The sequence below is a fragment of the Micromesistius poutassou genome (assembly GCF_964030765.1).
Source record: "Micromesistius poutassou genome assembly, chromosome: 5".
Taxonomy (NCBI): Eukaryota; Metazoa; Chordata; class Actinopteri; order Gadiformes; family Gadidae; genus Micromesistius; species Micromesistius poutassou.
In genome coordinates, this window is record NC_140275.1 from 6,466,160 (window position 1) to 6,489,528 (window position 23,369).

At 40.7% G+C, this 23,369-nt stretch overlaps 2 protein-coding genes across 2 annotated transcripts; one reads left to right on the forward strand and one right to left on the reverse strand.

Annotated features, from left to right (window-relative positions):
• Window positions 1–7,611: 7,611 nt before the first annotated feature.
• LOC311343996 (amyloid-beta A4 precursor protein-binding family A member 1-like) lies at window positions 7,612–13,820 on the reverse strand (the record flags this gene model as incomplete). Its single annotated transcript, XM_084468942.1, has 10 exons — window positions 7,612–7,683; window positions 8,136–8,276; window positions 8,742–8,861; window positions 9,260–9,472; window positions 9,990–10,169; window positions 10,797–10,982; window positions 12,118–12,204; window positions 12,564–12,709; window positions 13,551–13,590; window positions 13,740–13,820. 10 exons carry the CDS (start codon window positions 13,818–13,820, stop codon window positions 7,612–7,614), a joined length of 1,266 nt encoding a protein of 421 aa, XP_084325068.1.
• A 2,999-nt stretch (window positions 13,821–16,819) lies between these two features.
• On the forward strand, window positions 16,820–22,898 carry ptar1 (protein prenyltransferase alpha subunit repeat containing 1). The gene is made up of 7 exons (XM_084467752.1): window positions 16,820–16,945; window positions 18,231–18,400; window positions 19,024–19,090; window positions 19,628–19,732; window positions 20,328–20,574; window positions 21,422–21,765; window positions 22,099–22,898. The coding sequence occupies exons 1-7, from the start codon at window positions 16,860–16,862 to the stop codon at window positions 22,472–22,474; spliced, it is 1,395 nt and encodes a 464-aa protein (XP_084323878.1). The 5' UTR covers window positions 16,820–16,859; the 3' UTR covers window positions 22,475–22,898.
• The last annotated feature ends 471 nt before the right edge of the window (window positions 22,899–23,369 follow it).

The following is a 23,369-nucleotide window of genomic DNA, read 5'->3' on the forward strand; positions in this document are numbered from 1 at the left end:
AAATACTTTTTGCTCTTAGTAAAATAAATTAGGAGTCCTAAATTTAAGAATTCGCCACTTATGAGCTACTTTTAGCCCTAAGATTCTTTGTGAATACGGCCCCAGATTTCTCTGTCTTAACTATAGCAGCAGCTATATGAGTTGGAGCTGTCTTGTTTGGAAAGAAAATTGAACGTATAATAGAGCTATTCTTAATGTTGTCTTGATAATGGCGGCTTCAGAACTACCCCTATATGTGACGGATCGGAAATCCTTCCATGGGAGGATACCTTGTAGACTGCAGTGATTCAGTTGGTCAGTTGGTTACACTAGTGACCATGGTTGCTCACGTTTGCAGCTTTGTTTTTAAAGTTGCAGAGTGGGGTGTTTCAGTGTTCTGTGTATTCCACCAGGCCCCCCTCTGATCCTGAGCGACTGTCATCCTCACCCCTGAAGCTGTCTCACCCGGAGGTCCATCACTTTCCCCACATGGACATGGACCAAGACCAAGACAGCTTTTGGCTGACTAAATCTGTCAAGCAAAATTATAACGCTGTAAAATCTCCCCATCATTTTCATTTCACAGAACTTTAGTGTTGACATCAGCCAAGCCACAGAAATACATGTAACCATTCCATTTTAGAGAAAAATCCTTATTAGTATATTACTATATAAATACTATATAAAACACAACTATTTTAATTTACAGGATAACATAACAAAAATAGGCATTACCACTAAATATTACTACCAGACTTATCAACTGTGCTGTACATTTTTTAAATGCATATTTATTTTCAGTTTTCCAGCGCTACGTGTTTCTATGATATTTGTGATATTGTAAATGGTTAAATATGATATTTTAATTGTTTAAGGAAAACAATTTCATCTGAAACATGCGCTTGCTGCAGGCTTTATTTTCCCCCTTTCTCATTATTCATATACTCTTGGTCCATATATCTCTGTCCAATGAAGGCCTCTGGGGAGAATTACAATATGAACATTGATCGCACAATATACCCCAGCATTTTGATGTTGAACAAAATATTTTTCATTACAAAAATATTATCCAGTGCACTATCTAACCTATCTAATCTCATCTATTCCCAATATATTCTCAATATATTTAACTTAATTTACCTTTCCTTATCCTATAGTAAGGTTACAACTTATAAAGAATAATAAAACATATTGAAAAAATCTTAAAAATGCTATTTCCCATTAAAGTCATGATCAAATATGATGGAATGAAATTGTTTAGGCATCTGCTGCTGTGTGTGTGTGTGTGTGTGTGTGTGTGTGTGTGTGTGTGTGTGTGTGTGTGTGTGTGTGTGTGTGTGTGTTGTGGTCAGGGGAATGCCCCTTTTTAGCTTGAGCCCCTGCCACACAAATTGTATCTGCACCGCCCTGTAGAGATATTTATCAAATTAATTTATCTTCATAAAATAGATTTATCAAAAGAGATATAAGTCAAATATTGGTTTATTCTTTTTGCCTGGAGTTGCTCTTTAGAAGGCATGTATTTAACTTTTGAAGGAAATGTTGGAAATGTGAAGGAAATGTGTAAAATACATATTTTCTCAGTTTAACACATTTCAAGTATAACCTCTTTCGCTCGAGAGCTTCAGATGTCCGAAGCCAAAGATCTATGCCTCAGCCGAGCCCCTAACTCTGTCCTCAACCCCCTCCTCTCGGACCTGACCTTGCTGGCCAGGGGGACCTTCAGGTCTTGTCACGCCTCCCTTGTGCAGGCCATCTTGTTCCATCTAGATTCCCTGACAAAACAAACAGTGTGTTTGAATTACAACATTTATTCTATTGTCATTGTTTTTCTGCATTTTGTTACTGACAAGTATTTTAAAGATTACAGAGTCCCTATATATCATTTGAAGCTGAATATGATTCCTGGTTATGGTATTGATGAACTGTATTAAAGAGTATCAATCATTGCAGCTCTGACTGGACTCCTGACTTTGCCTGTCCCACAGCTGTTGGCCTTCGTACAACACGCTTACTTGAACATAACACATTTTGGCAATAGACCCTTTTCCCAGAGGAGTCCTGAGGGGTATTCCATCAACCAAGCTAAGCGTAAAGCTGGGCTTATTTCACTTAGCCTGGCTTCTTTCAGCTAGAGTTGCGTTCCATTAACGTGACTTAAGGGAATCTCCGCTAAATAACCATGGCAACTTATCCGACCAAACTAACCTGGTCGGTAGCAGGTTAACTGTCAGGCTAACTTGAGCGTACGTATATGAATGTACATATATGTACATTAAGTACAAACAGCGTATATTTTCACTAAGGGTCTAAGATTAAATGATGCAAATAAAATAATTAAATGAATTGCTATCTATTGTTACCGTGGCAATTTTCGCAACACATTTTTATACAAATCTATGTATTATAACAAAATCAAGAATCAGTAGTTCGGTCAATGGTCTAGCACTTTCCCTGTGGTACGCGCGACCCGAGTTTGTGTTCTGAGTATTTCATAGTATTCTTGGCGTTGGCTTTTTTTGTAATTCCCTTTATTAATTTGATTAATTCCCTAATTAAGAATATTCAAAGAAATGGAAAATAAATGGCATGAAAAGTTATTTGATTTCTCTAGTAATCCTATATTACTAATTGCGTGGGGATTGAACCCCGGACGACCGGGTGCATGTCCAACACGTTAACTCGAGACTATCTATGGTCAATATTAAATTCAATTAAATTAAAACGGGTGGCTTAAATCAAGCGATCTGATTGGTTCCCAACTGTTGTATATTGAGCGTATACATTCAGCTATGACGCCCGTTCAGTTTACAGAGTTCAGTATCACTCCGCGCCTAACTTGAACTGTTGTTTATTTATATATAAAAGCAATAGCATAGTTCACTGAAGCCTAAAAATATGTTGATTGCCGGAGAGGGTGGAAATGTTGTAAAGCAATAGGCACACGGTAAGTGAACTCGATAGTAGGATAAATTGCCGGCGAACCAAGCTACCGTCTCTAGCCTAGCCTTCTCGCTGAAGGACACTACAGTGTGTTGCAGCAGAGGGACAGCGACCCCCTTAACTACCACAGCCTATCGTGATCTATTGCTTAAATATGTTACTGTGTGTTCACACCAAACGTGACGGCGCGACACGATTCCATACAAAGTCAACGTAGAGACGCGAGTCGGTTGAAATTTGTCGCTGCAAAAAAAAAATTCCCTGTCACGGGCGAGCGTGTTCATGAGGATTTGCAGTGCGACAAATTTCGCTGAAGTTGAAATATTTCAACTTTGCTGCGGCATTCACATGAGACACCAAACGCGTGAGACAACCAACCGTTCCCTGCACACTGGCAACCCAGTGCAGGCAAGCAGCCATCCGGTCCTGCAGCCACTGTGAGTGCTGGACACAGACCCGTCTTGTCAGACTGGGGGTACAAAGCGGCGAAGGCGTGGGATGGGGGAAGTGGGGGGGGGGGGTGATTGCATATCTGTATCTATGTAAGAGTTTATGTATGTGTAGGCCTGGAGAGTCACTTCGCCTGGCATCACAACCATGGTGTCTCAGCCGCAGGATGTCATAGCAATAACACAGCAAGTTGCCATGGAGACAACCTTGATCAGGTCCCAGACAGTCAACAATCAGCGTCTCACTGCAGTGCTCTTCCGGGGGAGTTGTTGTTCCAGCAGTGGCCTTGGCCGAGCCCAGTGCTGGTTGGGGGGGCCGAAAGCAGATAAAATTGGGATTGTTTGGTCTTGGGGCGAGTAGCCGCATTCCAATTTACACGACTACTCTCTGTGTCCATTCCGGTCTCCAGAACGATCCATTAGCCCTTGCAAAGCCTTGAGCCTCTCCATGATGTTATCCGTATTGCTTTTCACAGTCTGAGTGCCGACAGCTCTGCCCACCGCTTCAATCATGACGGGCAGCCCTGTGGGGCATTGAACAGCTGACCTCATATCCATAATTTCCTGACGAACCAGGACTATGCCTACTCCAATCAGCAAAAAACCTGCGAAGATGATTCCGAATATGTACATGTCTTCAATGTCCTCCACGGAAAGAGCCGCCAGGCACACGACCCGCCACCTCTCCCACGCGTCCATCGTGTAGCCAGCTGCGAACGTTCCGGCAGGACAGTCAAGTTCCCCCGAACCCGAGCTTCTCGTCGAGAAGATGGTGTCAGTTGCGTTGAGAGACCAGTTGATCAATTCCATGATTTGTATTTTGGAGGGCGGTGCGGAGAGTCTCTCAAAGTATAAGACAGTAGACTAGACGAGACGAGACGAGAGCAGAGACAAGAGCAAAGCCGGGAAGGTCAGGGGGAGGAGAGGGAGAGAAAATGCGACCGCCTTCGTTGAGAGTAAAAGAGAGAGACCTCTGTTCGCCACTGGAAAAGATCCCGCTCGGTCCTTTTCGGACATTTGATCCATGATTTGACATTCACGGTTCTGGGCTGGTTACATATCTCGTGAACTATGAAACTATGAAACTTGAAATATTTCAACGTGACAGGGCAAAATGTTGCGTCAATCAAATCTTGCCGCAGGTTATCTCTACGTTGACTTTGTATGGAATCGTGTCGCGCCGTCGCATTTGGTGTGAACACACAGTCACTCTTTCAGCATCAATCTCACTCTCTCATGCACACGCAACAAATGTCACTCCAAAAGAAAAAAATATGTGTTAATATCTCTGGTCACTCCGGATGTGCTCTAAATTGCGGCGGCCGTCAACCCCCCCTCCACCCCCCGTCAACAACACCGCCTGCCCGTAATCTAACGTAGTCTCGCGGACCCTATAATAATTTAAGCATTATAAGATTCTACAGAGTCTCACTCCGGCCAAAAACCAAAAGTTGGCAACCCTGCTTAATCCTCAAGTGGAAGTTGGCGCTAGTTCTAACTGGGCTTAATCAACTAAGCACTGCTTTCGTTAGCGACTTTGATTTAATACCCCTCTGGTGGTATAATATGTCCCCTTTAAAAAGAGTCGACCATAATTAGTGCTAAAGTGACGCCTGTGTTTATCCTATGATGATGCTGCTCTTGGCAGAGGTCTCTATCTATCTCCTAATTAGTAGGGAGAGCAACACAGGCATACAAACAGCAGGGGCGGGGATTCTGTACCAAAGAAACAATCAAAATAAATAAATCAATAACCAATCAATCCAAAACAAGTAGAAACAACCAAAAACTCAACCACAACCAGCTATCTCCAACCAACACTCATACACACTACCACTCCTCTTGCCCACCAGTCTCCTGACCTCCTGTCCCACAGCAAAACCAGGCCCAAGCACTTTAAAGGTCCCATGACATGCCACCATGCAGGTGTGGTGGGATTAGCCGTTACAAGCCGTTTGGGAAATCTGCCGGTTAAGACATCACAGGTGTGTGTGTCCACCTAGATGTGTGACGGATAGATGAGCAACGTTTGCTACAGTCCACTGGGTAGGCTGCTAGATTGATCTATCCAGCACACATCTAGGTGGACATGCTCACTTTCTGCCCCTTATGACGTCATAAGGGGCAGATTTCCATAATGGCTTGTAACGGCTAATCACACCACACCTGGTGGCATGTCATGGGACCTTTAAGAGGGACAGGGGAGGAGTGAAATAATAACATGCATGAAATCAACCACCTATTCCACCACCTCCGGGCGCTAACGCATGGGAAGTTGGAACCATAGGATTCAATTCTTATTTGTTTATTTTGCCAACTCAGTTTATGGAGTTGAACCAGAAACGTTTGGAAGTTAGTTGAAACAGCTCAAATAAACAGTTTACAGTGCAACTTGTAGTTTTATATTCACTCAATGTAAAAATCCTTTTAAGAACAGCAATTTCAAGTTATCATTTTTACAGTGTGTCACTGATTGATTTGAAACAAGGTGCAACTCAATCCTAATTACTGTTCTCAATGAGTACGGACAGCTGACTTGTTTTCTATAAATGTTGTTCAGTCAGTCATATTTTTTGAAAAGCTATAGAAAGAAACTGTACATGTTAAATGCTTAAGAGCGGCCGGCTTTATTAAATGAAGCCAATTCAAAACAAACGTGAGCTGTTTGTGAGGACCATCATTGGTGCAGACTGCTTGGTGTAGCCTGTAGCCTGGAGGCTAGTGAAACTGCTTTGGAAAGGAGGTCATGCTTTATTTGCACAGTAGCAGCGAATTGCTGAAATAAATGGAAATTCTCATTTTATACCTTGTAGCTCCGTTGACCTTACCTTGCCAGGCAGCTGGATTCATGACATCAGGATCATGCGTGAGCCCATCTTGCAAGGCTTCACGTTATGCTGTTGTGGCCAAACCACAGTGACACCACACCACACCACACTTGATGCGTGGTAGATGGTGATGGACAGAGGGTTGATCCACCTGCAAGGTAGAAGTGCCTCATAAGCCATTCAAATCCACCTACATATGAAGGGGGATTTCACCTGTAACAGTGTCAGGGTTATGCTTATACATTGCAAACTGGGGTTCCAGGCGAATAGTATTTGGCTGTTGTCTAATAATGGTCTTTTTTGCTTAGGAGGAAGAACTCCTAACTGAGTGAAATGATCCGGAAGTATCTGAGTGGCAGCCATGATAAAAGCTGAATTATTTTAATGCTAAGGAAAGGTGCTTCAATGCTTCCTTACTTATTTCCTTTAGCATAGGTTACAATGGACCATCCTTTATGAAAAGAAATGAGATAATGCCATCCCACAATTCCTTGCGTTAGGAACACTTAAAGAGCAAGGAAGACCAATGAAGTAATTAACCAGAAAATAAACAAATATGATCCCTTTAATGTGCATGTGTAAAATACCTACTATCCACTCAACCTGAGGATTTGTGCGCTATACATAAAACATAGTTTTCCACTTCCACTTCTACTAGATATTAGTTTTGTCACTTCCACGTCGTTGTATTTCCTGGATGTCAGTTGCCACAGACCAAATTTAATTTGAGAGCATGATTCCATGGGTCTGTCGGGTCATGGATGGGTTGCTTTTATTCTCTAGACATTTACTAACTTACATACATACATACATGCAAAAAACGAGAAAAGTCACATAAGGGTGATTTAATGCATGGATAACAATACATAGATACAGCTAAATGTTTGCCTTAGTTGTGGCCTTCCATACATTACAATGAATCTGCCTACATTAAATTATTCAATCCTCCAGCTCTGCTTCAAACTTAAAATGGCCTCCAATCTGTCTTCCTATCTTTAATTTAAAGGTACAATTAGGTGTGGTAAGCTTTGGAAAAGAATAGTGTTTCAGTACAATAGGCACATTTCTACACTCAAGGCTCAGGCCTTGCATAGGACCACAATGTACACACCAAATAACACCATCACTCCACAGCACACTTTCTGATTGGGCTAACAATAAATATATTTAAATATGTAAATTTGCAATCGTGTTATGTGTAGATACTAACCAAGGCTGCAGCCGAGGCCTTGTGACACAGCTTATGACTTAAACTAAAATAACAGGTCCATCCATGGAATGATCTAAGGTGGTTTTCTGCGACAATCTCAACTTTCATGTGGTGTTTGTGTTAAGGAGTTGTGCTGGTAGGTTGAGGGAAACGCAAAAATCAAACAAAAGAACTGCCTAAAATCAAAAGTAGGGTCAAACAGTCAAATGTAGACAGGTTGTTCCTGGGCAGTCAGCAGGCGATACACAGCTGCAGGCATAGTCTTCATGTGGATCTAAGGATAAATATATGAAATGATAAACAGATTATAAGTGCTGGGCAGTTGATATTCATCCATTTACAATGTGACCACCCCCATTAGTTATAATGGATAACATGACCATGGGTTTTGTTTTTATTATACAGACAATTGTGCTTCAAATTAATAGACTGTTTTAATACAAGTTAGGAACCCTACAACCAATGTTTAAAAGTGTAATAGTTAAACATTTAAAATAAGTTTGCATTAAAGTGTATTTACAATAAAACTAGGCATATCAATAAATAAATAAATAAGCACAAATATAGTATTATATTAAATAATTAATATTATTATATTATATTTATATTAAAAAATATATTTTTGCAAGAAAAGTGTGTGTGTATCTCTGCTGACTGCTGCAAGGTGACAGGTAACATTTTTGCATTAAAGATAGACACAACACTAATGCATGTGAAACTCTTCACCTCTCCCACGGCGGTGGACAGAATGTGTATCATCTTCTTCTGGGAGGTGGTGACCACGCTCTGGCCGTTGATATCAATGATGCGGTGGCCGACCCTCACGCCCCCTCGCTCAGCGATGCCACCCCGCATCAGGCTGCAGATCTGCAGCAAGAGGTTCAGTGTTCAGGAATTACATAAAGAAAACAGTGCTTAGCATTGTGTAGCATCTTATCCTAGCTATCTTTGTTGTATACAGGGAATGGGTTAACCTAGCGATTGTGGTCAACATCCTTACTGTACTGACATATATGTACTGATACATAGTTGTTTCTGACAAATGTATTTATTGTAAGTCGCTTTGGATTAAGGCGTCTACTAAATGCCCTAAATGTAAATGTAACAACCAGCTAACTAATACCTCCGATGTATTCTCCTTTCTGGTTTGAACTGAATGACTGAATGGTGTCTTCTTAAACGTGAAATAATACCAATAAAACCTAATAAATAATACCAGTCTATGTACAGATGCAAACCTTCAAAAATGTATAATCGACCTTAGGAGTAGTCATACCAACATCAAATGAGGTGGAATTGGAGGCAAAATTAACTGGCTTCAATATTACATACAATGCCATTTTGGACACTGAATCCCAGCTGGTAGCGCTGGTCTGGTCGTCTGATGAGGACGGTGGTGACTGGGGGACAGCTCACAATGCTCATCTTCACCCTGGTCTCGTTCTTCAAGCCCTGCAGTACAAACAACTAATGAGTCAAATAGTTCAAATGTCAAGATATGTTTTATTTAATTTTATTTTTTCAGTATACCTTACTGATGCTCTACTCTATACCTTAATGATGCTGTACTCTATACCTTAATGATACCTTCTACCTACCTTAATGATGCTCTACTCTATACCTTAATGATTCTGTACTCTATACCTTAATGATGATCTACTCTATACCTTAATGATGTTCCACTCTATACCTTAATGATTCTCTACTCTATACCATAATGATGCTCCACTCTATACCTTAATGATGCTGTACTCTATACCTTAATGATGCTGTACTCTATACCTTAATGATGCTGTACTCTATACCTTAATGATGCTGTACTCTATACCTTAATGATAGCTTCTACCTACCTTAATGATGCTCTGGCAGGTTGCCAGGGGCAGTCCCACTAGACTGGTGGAATTGACAGACATGAGCTGGTCTCCAATGTTGACGGCACCAGACTTTTCTGCTGGCCCAGCATGCAACAGGTTAGCGATGATGACGGTGGGCAGGATGGAGCCCCACCCACTCTCTACAATGACCACGCCCAGTATCTCCCCCTTGGCTTTCTCTATACATACCTGGGGATTACAGCACACAGAGCTAGTGGTCACAATACGTTTGCCGACATGTATACTATAAAAGTGGAAGAATGAATTAATTCAAGTAATTAGTGGCGAGGTTGCATATTTCCCCTAACTGACTACCTGCCCCTCAGCCCTCCTTTTCCTAAGACTACGGTGGCCTGCACTGGCCTGTATTGTGTAGGTGCCAGTAGGTATTTCTGTTTTGCAAAACATCAACATTAATAATAAACGACTCTAGAACTGCGATCAGTTTAACCAATCACAATGGGGTATCTTTGTCCTAATCACCATGGTCACTGTGTGTGTCGTAGGACATGGTGGACGTTACTGCCTATTTTACTTCTTTTTTTTAATATAGTTTATTAAAGTTTCTCAGCACACAATCCTCTTATTGCATCCACAGTAGTAAACTTTATTCATAGTCATGTTCATATATATATATATATATATTAACACATACAAACAGGTACACTATACAAAGCCACACCAGGCCGGAAGTTGTGACACTTACATCTTTGCAGTTCTCAGACTTGGAGAAGTGAATGAGGTCATCATTGTACATGTCCTTGGTTTTAAGCAGCTTACTGTACTCCTTCTGACTCAGATCCTCTGGGTTGATGCCATTAGCCCTCAAGAATTCCTGGTAGGCCACACTAAAGGCCTGTCCAATGGCCTGGGCTATGAACTGGGCCTGATAATAAAGTGGCAATTAGCATCATCATCATAATCTACTATATGCATAATGACATTAGTCTATCAAGACAGATCAAAAGTATTTCAACCAATCCCTACCCAGTGCTAATGAAAATATATCCCCTCGGAAGCATAACCGCGGCAGGAGATTGTAATGAATATCACTGTGTTGTGATTGGTCGACATAACTTTGATCCGGGGCTGAATTTCTTGATCCGGTTATTCAAAAAGTGGCTTTCTCATCCACCTTCAGACACTACAACAACATGAATCACCTTAAAGGGGTGCCAGCACACTCGACTTTCCGATACAAGGGAGAACTGTAATCAGTGACGCTGACTGCTGAAAAACCTCTTCAATCTCTCATGTGGCTCCTAGGAGTTTATGTCAGCTCTTTTCACAGCTCTGCCAGTACTAGCAAACTCTAGCTGCCAACACAGGTACTAGATCAGAGGTCCCCTACATTTTTCTTGTCCACCTTGTACCATATGACCATCATTCTATCGCTGTTTTAGTGTGTTGCTTTGACTTCTGATTTGAAATAGTAAAGCGTGACAGCTCCCCTTTAATGGTGAGTAATTAGAAAAGATGCAAAATATAGGAAGGAATAGGAAGTTAAACTCACATCCTCAGAGTCAAACACATGGCAGATCATCTTGTACTGGAGATTGTTGCTTTGGTCATTGGGTGAGGTCTCCACATTGTCTTGGGAGTCTGGTCTGGACACACGACGGCGCGCCATTAAAACCACAATGTCCCCGATATCGGTAATGTAGGTAATGGACTGTAGGGGGTGGTCAATCATGACCTCCTGGCAGGCAGACAATGAACCACATGTTGGCTGGTGTGCAGTAGTCAAACATTAAAAGGCCTGTTCTTGGAGTTTATTATGCCTTTTTACTGAAATGGTAGGACGGCATCATGTTTCTAAAATATAACATCAATAAGTTATATATCTGTATTACTATTAAAAATGAATCATTATCAGCAACAATTGTATTGTCATTTGAAATGTTTATGTGTAAATATATATATATATATATTTTTTTTTTTTTACATACATTAGCCTGCCATGTTTTAAATAAACAATCCAATTGCTGATTTATATTTTGACAAATCTTATTTTCACATTTGTCAATCTTTCTATTTATAGTAATTATACCACTGCATTGTAGATTACTTGATCCTGCTTGTTCAAATGGACAAATACAACTGTCGACCAGATGTTTCCCTGACTCGAATAAGTGCTTGAATATTTGAATTTCAGCTGATTCATTTGTTTGAAATATTAATATTACTAATATTATGGACTAAAGTAACTAATATGTAATCATTGTTGATGACAGTGGTAGAAGCGATGAAACGGTGGTAAGCCACGGCCTCTCCCCCCCCGTCATCATACATTATCTTTCAATAACAGGATACCCGTCGTTGTTTTATCCTTACATAAATGTATTTCAACCCTTGAACAGTTTAGGGCCTGGTGACACCATTCTCACCTGCCGGAATTCTCACAACTAAAATCAATTAATAAGCGAGCAATTCATTTTATTTGCTTCAGTTGTATACTGCTGTATATTCTAAAATTTGATTATTTCTGTATTTGTTTGAATTTATTTCCACACTTATTCTGAATTGACTCTATATATTTACTATGAGTAAACTCGACTGTATTATTGACAATAATCTAAAGAAGTAGAACGGAGCGCTATGCAGTCACCAATCAACCAATAGGCATTAGCAGACTGATCCGCTCACACTATTTAAATTCTTATTGGTCTAGACAAATATATATTGTCTGTATTTAAAATAATAATAATGATATCACTAGTATTGCAAGCAGTCCCATAATGTATTCACTGCACGCATCGCCCAACAACTAATAAATAAATAGGCATCTACAACTACTCTTTGAATACCAGATAGTACAAATTAAAAAAGTGTACCTGTGTGTCCGCACTGAGCACTTTGATCCTCTGCGTAGAGATAAAGAGATCCACCTCGGACATTTCCTCAGAGCTACTGTCAGGGGCCTGACACACACACACACACACACACACACACACACACACACACACACACACACACACACACACACACACACACACACACGCAAACATTCACTAATTGATTGCATGCAGAATGTGTAATTGATTGAATAGGAATGATACGTTTTTCATTCAAGATGACTTAATGACATTTGGCATGATGATGGAATTCACCAATCGACACCCCAACAAGTTTTGGCGTGCCTCAAACTGGCGCCATACTAAATGTGAAAGTCACTTATACTACAATTATCCTCATCATATATATACAGTATATATATATATATATATATATATATATATATATATATATATATGTATAGATAATAATGTACTTTTTTCACCTTGACACGCCTGACGGCTTCCTGGGCCTGCGTCATGCGCACATTCTTGGAGGGCGTCTTCTCTGAGAGAAGCTGTGTGCATCCCAGGTAGTTTGCAGCAAAGACCACCCCGCTGATCAGGTCGTCTGGGTCGCACGGACCTGGAACTACACCATGTTATGATGCGGAGGAGGGAGAAATGAAGACACTGGAGTAAAGTGTGGTTTGGGTAGTTGCAAAGAAGACAAGACAAGACTATACTATTTACATATTATATATATTATGCTTATACTATTTTGGGGGACAGCCCTCTGTGATTCGTTCCTTACACAGGCCTATATAACATGGCATGATGTCAACTTTACATCATGCCACTTTACTTTTTTATTAATTTTTTAAATTTCCTCTGTGTACTGTTGGGAAAAACAGTCTGCCTAGTTACTTGACCAGATAAAATGAGACGGAGAGGTAATAAAGTCTATCAGCACGAGGGCCTTGGATTTATTGAGTAAAGTGGAAAAGGTACTGATTCATAAAGTGTGAGAGATCGAATATTCTACGTCCCCTAACAGCGCTGAGGTCGTCCGGAGCTTTGCCTCCGAGGAGGTTCTGCTTCGGAAGAGCCCCCATGATTTGGTGCATGAGAAACTTATAGTATCTTTCCTAGCCAGGTGTGTGTGCTAGACTTTGTGTGGGTTATCGAGGGTTCTCTTGTCCCTGAGCCTCCGGGTTGTGTTGTCTTTCTGTGCGATATGTGTGTCCTCGCCATCCAGCTGTGGCAGTGTTCTGAGTGTTCTCCGCAGACTGATAGGGGGGCTCGAGGGTCATCTTGACCCTCTTGAATGTGTGGTGTGTTGTGTTTATTAGATTTGGACCCAGAGTTGACTATATTCGTAATGTAATGTCCGTTAGGTTATTTTTGCCCATCAGTACCACCAAATAGCGCATTGTGTACCACCAGTGGTACATGTACCTCTAGTTTGAGAACCTGTGATGTAAAGCACTCACCTTCTACAAATTTTGGAAATGATGCAAGGCTTCTCCTAGTCTACAAAGAGGAGCAGATAGGGTATTTCTGGTAAGTGCACATGATTTTCTCGAAAGTCTATGTCAATTCCAAATTCTAAAGAGGAAGTCCATGCACAGGCATCATGGGCACACACACACACACACACACACACACACACACACACACACCTCATTAGGAGGAGACTCAAAGCCGGGGTCCTGCAGGAGTTGCTTACTGGAGCACTCAGCCTCTGAGGGAGAGGATGACATGGATCCTGGAGGCTGTATGGTGAGAGAAAAGACTGAATAAATATAAGATATGTCTCTTTTTATGTCTACTAGTAGAGGACAATGTATAAATATTTTTCAATAGTCTACTAATAGAGGACAATATATAAATATTTTTCAATAGTCTACTTATTGAGGACAATAGATACATATTTTTTATAGTCTACGAATATCAGACAATATATACATATTTTTATAGTATATTAGTAGAGGACAATATATACACATCTCTTTTAATAGTCTGTTAGTCGAGGACCATAGATATATCTCTTTCAATAGTCTACTTGTAGAGGACAATAGATACATATCTTTTAATAATCTTCTTATAGTCTACTAATAGAGATGTTTTACTAATGCAAAAGGTTGAGAAGATGAAGTCATATGATTGTGGAGTATCGCAAGATTGCCTCCTACATGCTGGTAGGTCACATTCATGGAGATGCAGTTGCATGGTGTCAGAGAAATGTGAGCAAGTCAGCTCATGTTTCCAAACGTCGCACACGATACATGACGCGTCCCTGGAAAATGAGTCACAGTTGAACGATACACTGCGGTCCCTGTTATCAATGTTATGGTATATTATCACCAGACAGACCCTTGAAACAGAAGACTTTAAACAAATGTAGGCATTAATTTCACTTAAAGGTGCTGTGAACGCATCCTCCCCACCTAAGTTTGCCTTTGGAGTATTGCATTATATGCACCTGATTGGTCAGAAATTAGCAGGGAGCTGTCTAAAAATCTAAATTGTCTGATAGAGGCCAGGAAACATTCAACCAGGCCAGACATTTCCCAGAGCATTTCACACTGAATACCCGACAGATTGCTATGGCATTTTAACAAATTACACTCTCGTTAGAGCTCTTCAATGATACTTATCACCTTTAAGTCTCTATTTTCTTTGCCAGTTGCAAGTCACAATCTTTCATTAATTATTTTGAATCCTTCACCCACCCCCGCATTTGCATCCTCTCAACATTTAGAAAAAATAAAAAACTTTAAAATTGCCAAATACACCAAAGAAAGCTATAATTCCTCTTGATGATAACAGAAACATATTTTTCAAATAATGATATAGACTGACTGATTAATCGATTATTGTCCAAACCTCATCTTGCCAGTGCTGTTCCAAATGAATTGGCTCTTTTGTATGTTGCTGCTCATTCTGCTTGTCCATCTGGTACATCCAAAAGTTCTCCATTACTTTGAAAAGACCAGTTGATGTAGTCCAAGTATCGGCAGTTGTGACTATTTTTAAGTGCTTAGGGACGAGAGCGCATCTCTTGTTAGAACAGAAGCAATAGCTGAACACTGGTTGAAACAGGCAGGCAGACGGCTGTGTACTCAGGTGACATACACAGGTATCAGACTTCATTGTGGTGTCCGTAACCCAACTGTTTCTGCTGCTGGGAACATATTTAGTCAAATCCTTTTATATCATATCTCCTTTTAACAGTTTAATTATCCAAGTAATCCAATTGCTTATGTATACACAATTTGAACCCTCTTGATAACATGCCGTATAGACAACATGCATTGTCAATAAGCTTTTGGTCAAGTAATCAGAGCCTTGTCTAGCTTTAAATTATTGAACCACCTTTCTTGTGTGATTTACCTCATTAACGCTGTATAAATAATTAATAAGGCCCTGAAAATACAATTGATCTATTCATTTTAATTCCATTGGAAACATTTGATGAAAGGGATCATATTTGGCTTTTACGTCCATTACACAATCCTGAACATTCTGCTCTAACATTTTTTTGTGTTGTGCTAAAGAATACAGAAAGTATTAGTAACCAGCAGTAAATAGTGCTTTTAAGAAGAATGGTATTTTACACATGAATGCCATGAAAAACTATTAGATACTGGGTATTCTAACATATAATTTAAATAAGGACAAATACGGAAATAAATAATAATGAAACGTATCATTGTATTATTATATAGACATGAATATGTCTATATGGTCTTAATGGTGAGACTTGTATTGGAATGCATTAAATGTTTATGGCTGAGAGAATGGTCTAAAATAAGTCCTCTAGTCACATTCTGCAATGTACATTGTCCTTGACTCTCCTTTTGAATGCAGCATTGTGAGTAGTTAGTGACTTATTGAGAGTAATTTTGATATTGGCCTCTGTTATTTATACAGCCATTCATATGGTCCAACATATGTCTTTAGTCTAACATGCCCTCTCTACGGTGCTGCTGGTGTATAGTGGGGATGGGGAACTTGGAGCTGGAGGTGTATGATTGAATAAAATTATATTACTAGTTTGATTTGAATTTATTTGACAATTACATTGAAATGTACATGTATAATTAATAGAGCACCAAAGATATCACAAGAAAGTCACAAGACTTATTTCCATTGTGGTCCGTGTTGTATTAATAATAATAGTAGTAGTAGTAGTAGTAGATGTCGTTGACAGTGTTAATGATCTGTCATACTTTCCAGCCATGGCAAGGATTTGTCAACTGGACCAACCAATTAAAGCCTTCTTTGGATGTCATATAGCACATTTGTTTCTTGTGAAGAAACAAAAAGTTGAGATGGTGTCCTTTTTAGTGATTGTTTTTGAGGTGTACAAATTGTCGTGGAAAGTGTTTCTGCAAAGTTTAAGCAAAAAAAGGCACACACCAAATGTAAAAAGCTTAACATGTTCATGGGATTGTCATTAAAATGGAGCACACCCATTTAATAGGCAATGTGCATGAACTGTAAGTCTTCTGTACAGGGCTTTGTGCACATGTACTCAACCAACCATTGGTAAACGACCCTTCTAAAGGGTTAGTTATCATGTATATATTAGATATCGTTTGTGTGCGTGTGTACGTGTGTGCGTGTGTGCGCGTGTGCGGGCGTGCGTGCGTGCGTGTGTGTGTAAAATGCTTTACGGTACACACACTCCCACACAGTAGGTGGCAGTGATATACCTTGTGTTCGTTTTTAATCCAACTGAGCATCCAAAGAAGATGAAGAAGTCGAGGAGGAAAGGATAACTGGAGAAATAAATAATGGCTGAATTTGAGAAAGAGGTTGCTGTCCTGGTTCAAAGAGTTGTAAGGGATATCTCAAATGCATTTAAGAAAAACCCAAATATGTAAGTACCATACACCGTTGAAGGTATTATAACTAAATGATGTGGCCGAGCACCATGTGGCACATTAACGCATGCATGATGTGGACCAGTCACCTGCACACACCTGAGTGGATCTTATGTTTAAACGTCGACCTAGACCATGTAGACAGCAGTCCCTCACTGGTTTCAGACCATGTAGACAGTGGTCCTTGACTGGTTTCAGATCCGCACATTGTCATTATCCCTGCGTTAGTCCAACAGTCCGACTCATAGCATCGGATAAAACACTTGGTGGATGACACCATGCATAAGACGCTGTTAACATACAGTCGGCGTCTGACTTGAATACCTGGTGACAACTGTCCATTTCATCAAATTAGGGTCGATTATTAAACCTATTTTCGGCTTCGATGCAGTCGTATTTTCTTATTCCAGAGCAGCATTAGTCAACATGTTCCTCTTATTATGATGGTAGATAAGTTGTAGCCTGTAATATGTAGTCTTATGAGCACAGGGCTTTATAAGGTGAGTGCAGGTCAGTCTGCTTCAGCCCTGCAGCAGAGGAAATCCCTGCTCTGCTCTTCGTCTCCTTCATATGTTTCTAATCGCGTTGATAAGGATACTCTGACGTGCCGTATATAACGTCAACACCAGTGTGGTGTTACATTACATTTATGACCGAATTAGCCTATAATGCTAACCTAATTGTCTCTCACCGTCTGTTTCTTTAGCAGTATGGGAGCTGTCTCGTCCTTGCACGGGCAGTGCAGTAGCCTTTGTGCATCATGTTGTTTTTGCTGGTACTGATACTGGTTATTTGCACTACAAATAAAAAAAATGCGTTTGCTGGTGACGTGGAACAGCAGTGTCTGTCCCTTTGATGTAACATGAGCTTGGATATTTAATTGTAGATAGAAAGCAGTCACTATTTGACCATTTCAATGATTGAAATGGCAACATTTCAACTGTTGGCATGTTTTAAACATGGTGTCATATTTTTTACCTACAGAGCCAAGCAATACAACTACGGTGTTACAATGTTTGCATTGTAACTGTTTTCGGTGTTATTAAATGTATCGATTAAATTAGGGCTGCACAATTCTGAAACAATTAGTCAAAATTCTTTCTCGCAACATGCGAGAAAGACTGTGATTATGTTGTGTTTTATTCACTTTTATTTTCTATTGATGCAGAGCCTAACATAAACTATGACAGTAGACTAGTAGTTGGTGTATGGAACCGCAACATGTATATTTGTATCCCTATATCTGTTGATCCATATACCTTCTGTCTGGATTCCCTTCAGTGATGAAATCGGCATCATTCCTTGTCCAGAGCCACGCTACAACCGCAGCCCTATTGTGTTGATTGAGACCAAGCTGGGCTTGGAGAGTTGGTGTGTGAAGTTCCTGCTACCTTCCCTTCACAGAAAACTGCTCCTCTACCGACAGCGCAAGAACTATCTGGATAGAGAGGGTAAATACAACTCTACAAACTAGTCAAATACTTGGCAGTCGGTTTAATATGGCAGTCAGGTTTCTGTAGGACACAGCACCTAAAGTAGCTTAATTGAGCGTGGCAAAGATTGCCCTTTTATTGGGTTTTTTAAATTACTTATTTTATGTAATAGACAACGTCTAAAGTCTAAAATTGTCTGCCAATGTTGTTGCATTCCAGAAACGATGCCAATTTGTCATTCAAACCCCAGTGTAACTATATTCATTCCACCTAACAGAGTAAATAAAACAATTAAGAAAGGTAGATGCTATAATTAGATCCTGAAAGATCTCCCAAAGTCGTCCCAAGAAGTATTTTCTAGTGTGGGCCTAGCTGGTCCAGTATTCTCTCATTGTTTATAGTAGTTTATGCATTGTTTCCAGGATCAGCACTTGCATTTTTTTTAATTTACATTGTGTCGTATTTTGATTTGTGATAGGCCATTTTATACTCTATTATAAAACAAAATAGTAACAAGGAGGTATATGAAAACAGTTGGAAAACTATTTGAATTGTGATTTATAAGACTAAAAAAATCTGCTTCTAACTAATATACCATTTGTTATAAGTAAAAACAATCTGTTTATGTTTTCACTCCCCAGCCCTTGTGGATGTCACTGTTACACTGCTGTTACTCAACCCAGATTTTACAACTGCTTGGAATATCAGGTATTAATGACCAGTTGTCAGCATATTAAGTGTACAATGCACACTGAAACTTGTCATTTTTTTGTTTATTATTATCGCCAAAAAACAATCATTTTAGCTCCACAAATATAGGTGCCAGAAGCACCATCGCGGGCTCTGTGGATAGATACAACTTGGGAAAATGTAGATGTAGAATGTAGAAAACAGGAAAAACACATCAGACATAACTCATTTTACTTCCACCTAAACCCAATTCTGGAGGGACAATGTCCCTCAAAAACTGTGCTAGTAGGTATTTAAGCTACTGAATCAGTGTAATTACTCTACCAAACTGGATGATAAATAATGGAAGCACAACAATTCAGAGCTCATTCATAATTGCACCTAGTGGTTCAAGGAATTGATTATCTTTTTTAAGAACCATATCAAAATAATGTATAAAAACGTTTGATTATCAGACAACTGAAATGGTTTACTGCATCTACCCTTGTTTTGAATATAGTGAGTCTTTTCTAAGCAGTACATGGTATTCCATTAATGTTGCCTTGGGTGTTGCAGAAAGGAGCTCCTCCAATGTGGTGTACTCAACCCAGAGAAGGACCTCTACCTTGGGAAGCTTGCCCTTACAAGGTTTCCAAAGAGCCCAGAGACATGGATCCACAGGTATGACCAGACAACATATAGTTGATTGTGATTTTAGATTTTTGTCTCTTTCAAATGCCTGTTTTTTCTAGTAAACTAGATTTCAGTTTTTCCATGGGCTGAATTGCATTACATTTATTTAGATTTAGTCCAAAACATGTGGTTTGTCCAAAAAGTACGGTCAACAATGAAGATGTAAACCAAAAAGTGCAAGTGTATGCAAGTCCTTAAATAAGCAATCTGCTTTTAGTGCAACAATTTGGAAATAAAAGATAGAGTAAGTGTTCTTATTTTCACAGGCGGAAGATGTGTAGGGTTTCAGCCGTCAATTTAGTTGAATTGCCACTGGGATGCTCTAGTAGTGAGGGAGCAGTGACCTGTTTGGCACTCATTGACTGTAGAGGACGGGCTGGGGTGTATGGTTTGACCATGATATCGATAGTAGGATGGACCCAAGCCATTGGCAGCACTATAGGCAAGTACCAGTGAATTAAATCGGTTTCGAGCAGCCATTGGTAACAGCCATTGGTAAGCGTTGGTAACATTGAATCGGCATTAGGGATATTAAAAAAAACTGAAATTCATTCTAACATTTGAACACAATCTTCCTTTTCAGACGCTGGGTGATTCTGCAGGTCCTTCAGCAGTGTTGTGCACAGAAGGGCTGTAGGAAGGAGCATGGGGAGGGCTATCTGTGCCATACTGAAGCCACGGGAAGCAGCCACCTCTGCACGCATCAAGCAAAACTCCTTCACCAAGAGATGAGCGTGTGTTCTGAGGCGGCCGGCCGCTACCCCAGCAACTATAACGCGTGGTCCCATCGTATCTGGGTGCTGCAGCACATAGCAAAGGACAACGTTGAGGTACATGGAGCTTTCTTTTCTTTTTTTAATAATGAAGTACAATGTCTGATTTTGGTTATCAATTTAATAAATATATCAAAGTCAAATGAAGGATATCAAGTGTAGCATACGTTGCTCATCCCCATGGCCTTTTACAATTGGCACGTCTTGTCACACCGGTTCAAACCATGCCGCGCTGATATGCTTTACCATTAGCAGTTTAAGCGCACCAAGCTGTGCCGAGCCGCACCCGAGCTTGTCCACCTTCAGAGTGGGGCAAAAGCATGCCCCAACCTCCTCCCAAGCGGGTAGCGGTGACATCAACCCTGCTGGTGGTTTGGAGCAAGATGTTGTCTCTTAACATGAAGGAATATCGACCAAAACACAATAAGAGTTTGGTGTTGTGTCTGAGATGCATCACCATGCACACAGAGTATGGCGAGAGTCCTCAACACCTTGGTTTATTCGTTCCTATATCTATCTATATAATTAAAAGTGTTAATGAAAGATAAGATGTAAGCAAACCGGTGCGATTTTTGTTTTACAATATTCCCTTGCAAAACAAAAGAGATCGTTGAAAATTTTGAGATTTCAGATTAGTCTTGTTCTGAAGAATGGACATTGGACAATGTTTCACTCTGTTAGATAGTGTTTTCCCTAATATTGGCGACAATTAATTTAGGACATGTTTACAACAGGATAAACTATTAAAGACACACCTTCAAGCAGGTAGCCCTTTTGTAATAGAGCTGCACATCCCAGCCACGCTGGTTGAGCCAAGCCAGCACATGTACTGTGTATGGAAAAGGTACCCTAGATGATCACAGACCCCTCCCCCACCTCTCTTTTCTTTCCCCACTTCCACCAGGTTTTCCTCGAGGAGTTCTCCTCCATGCGCCGATGGGTCTCTATGCACGTCTCCGACCACAGCGGCTTCCACTATCGGCAGTTCCTGCTTCAGGCACTTTTAACGGAGCTCTGCAAAGCCCCCGACACGTCCGCTGCAGCTACCCCGCTCCATCAACAGGGCACTACAACGACCAGCCAGAGTGCCCGCCTCCCGGACACCAGGGATGCGTTCGGGTTGGACCAATCCAGTAAAGAGTGGCAGCCGGGCATCGGGACGATGGCCCAGCTGTTTGACCTGGAGATGGAGTTCTGTTCAGAGCTGATCCACTCCTACCCCGGCCATGAGACTCTTTGGTGTCACAGGTACGAACGCTCATGCTAGAGCGTAGGGTTTCATTCAGAATACATCGATTTATTCTAGCATCATATCCTAGCTAGCGTGTTGTATAAGGAGAATGGGTTAACCTATAGATTGTTAGTGCTTTCACTTGGTTCTATGAACATCCTTAATGTACCAACAGCGATATTGTTTCTCCTTCTTCTGACAAATGTACTTATTGTAAGTCGCTTTGGATAAAAGCGTCTGCTAAATGCTCTAAATGTAAATGTAAATATATTCTCTACTAAGAATCTGCATGGCCGAGTCATTGTGAGGTGCTTGACCGTGTGATAACGTTTGACCTTTCTTCAAATCAGGAGGCAGGTGGTCTTCTTGCTGTACCAATGGAGACGGGACCATCCCCATTTCCCCTGCAACACCAATGAAGGCAATGGGTTACATTTGAGTATTTCGAAGGATAATGGACAGGTGAGCAGCAGCAGCGTTGATAAGAGCATCAACGGACTGCCGTGTGGTGGTGATGCCATGGAGGTGGACGGGCCACCAGACCCAAGCGATGCCAAGCAACTCAAGGGAGGTCCCCTGACGGCCGATCCTCTGACAGCCAGCTCTCTGGCCCTCACCGCTGAGCACAGCTTTGTTTCCAGTCTACTTGATGACTGTGGCCACGCGGACCAGAGACGCTTTGCCCTCGCATACAGGAAGTGGTTAGGTACTATCAGTCGTCAGTAGTCTTGAAAAATAACACTTAACACCGACCCCTCCAGGTTCTTTAAGATATATCTTTAGACACAGATTAAATGTACTCTATACTTTGGTGCTGCCCTCTTTCAATATGATAAATAAAGGGATGACCCTAAATAGGTATTTTCTCTGATATTTCTAGTCGAAGGTGCCTGTCGCTTTCCCACCATCACACCGTACTGGAACCTAGGGTCATGCTTTATCATGTGTTTGCCACTTCCAACTAAATGCCGGGTTGTTGGTTTTAGCTCTGGGTCTGCACTAGGAACTAAGTATAACCAATAATGCCACATGGGTGGAGCTATGCAAAACTATTCATCACTCGTCAGGAGTCCTATGTTACAATATGACACAGCCAGTTTTTAAACACAACAATTCAGTTCACACAAGAGAAAGTTCCTCCCATGGATGAATAAAGTATGCGTCTTCTGTTTAAAAAGCTCACATTGTCAATATTCCATGTGATGATAATAATAAAAAGCTTTTTAAACATGAAATGAAATGGTTCTCATTAGGGTAAAGGAACTTGAGGCGACAGCAGTATGAGAAAAAGGGTGTGAGTTTATGAAGAATCATCAATGAGCTCAGTACAAGGGAACCTTCTCATTACCAGAAGAGCTAATAGACTTATTAAATATTGAGTGGAGAAATTCAGTCAGTGTAAATTGGCCATGACCATTTAGGCCAGAAAGATGATACTTGTCATATTTCCATTAACTGGCATTTCATTATCGCTGATTGTAGATTATGGTTAATGCAAGATGTTCAGTTTGGACGTTCTTTCTAGACGATGGGCTGTTTTAGCGGGGCCCAATGTTGGTCAGCCTGGACCATCTCCGCCAACTCCTGAGAGAATCTAAACAGGTAACAACAGAAAAACGCA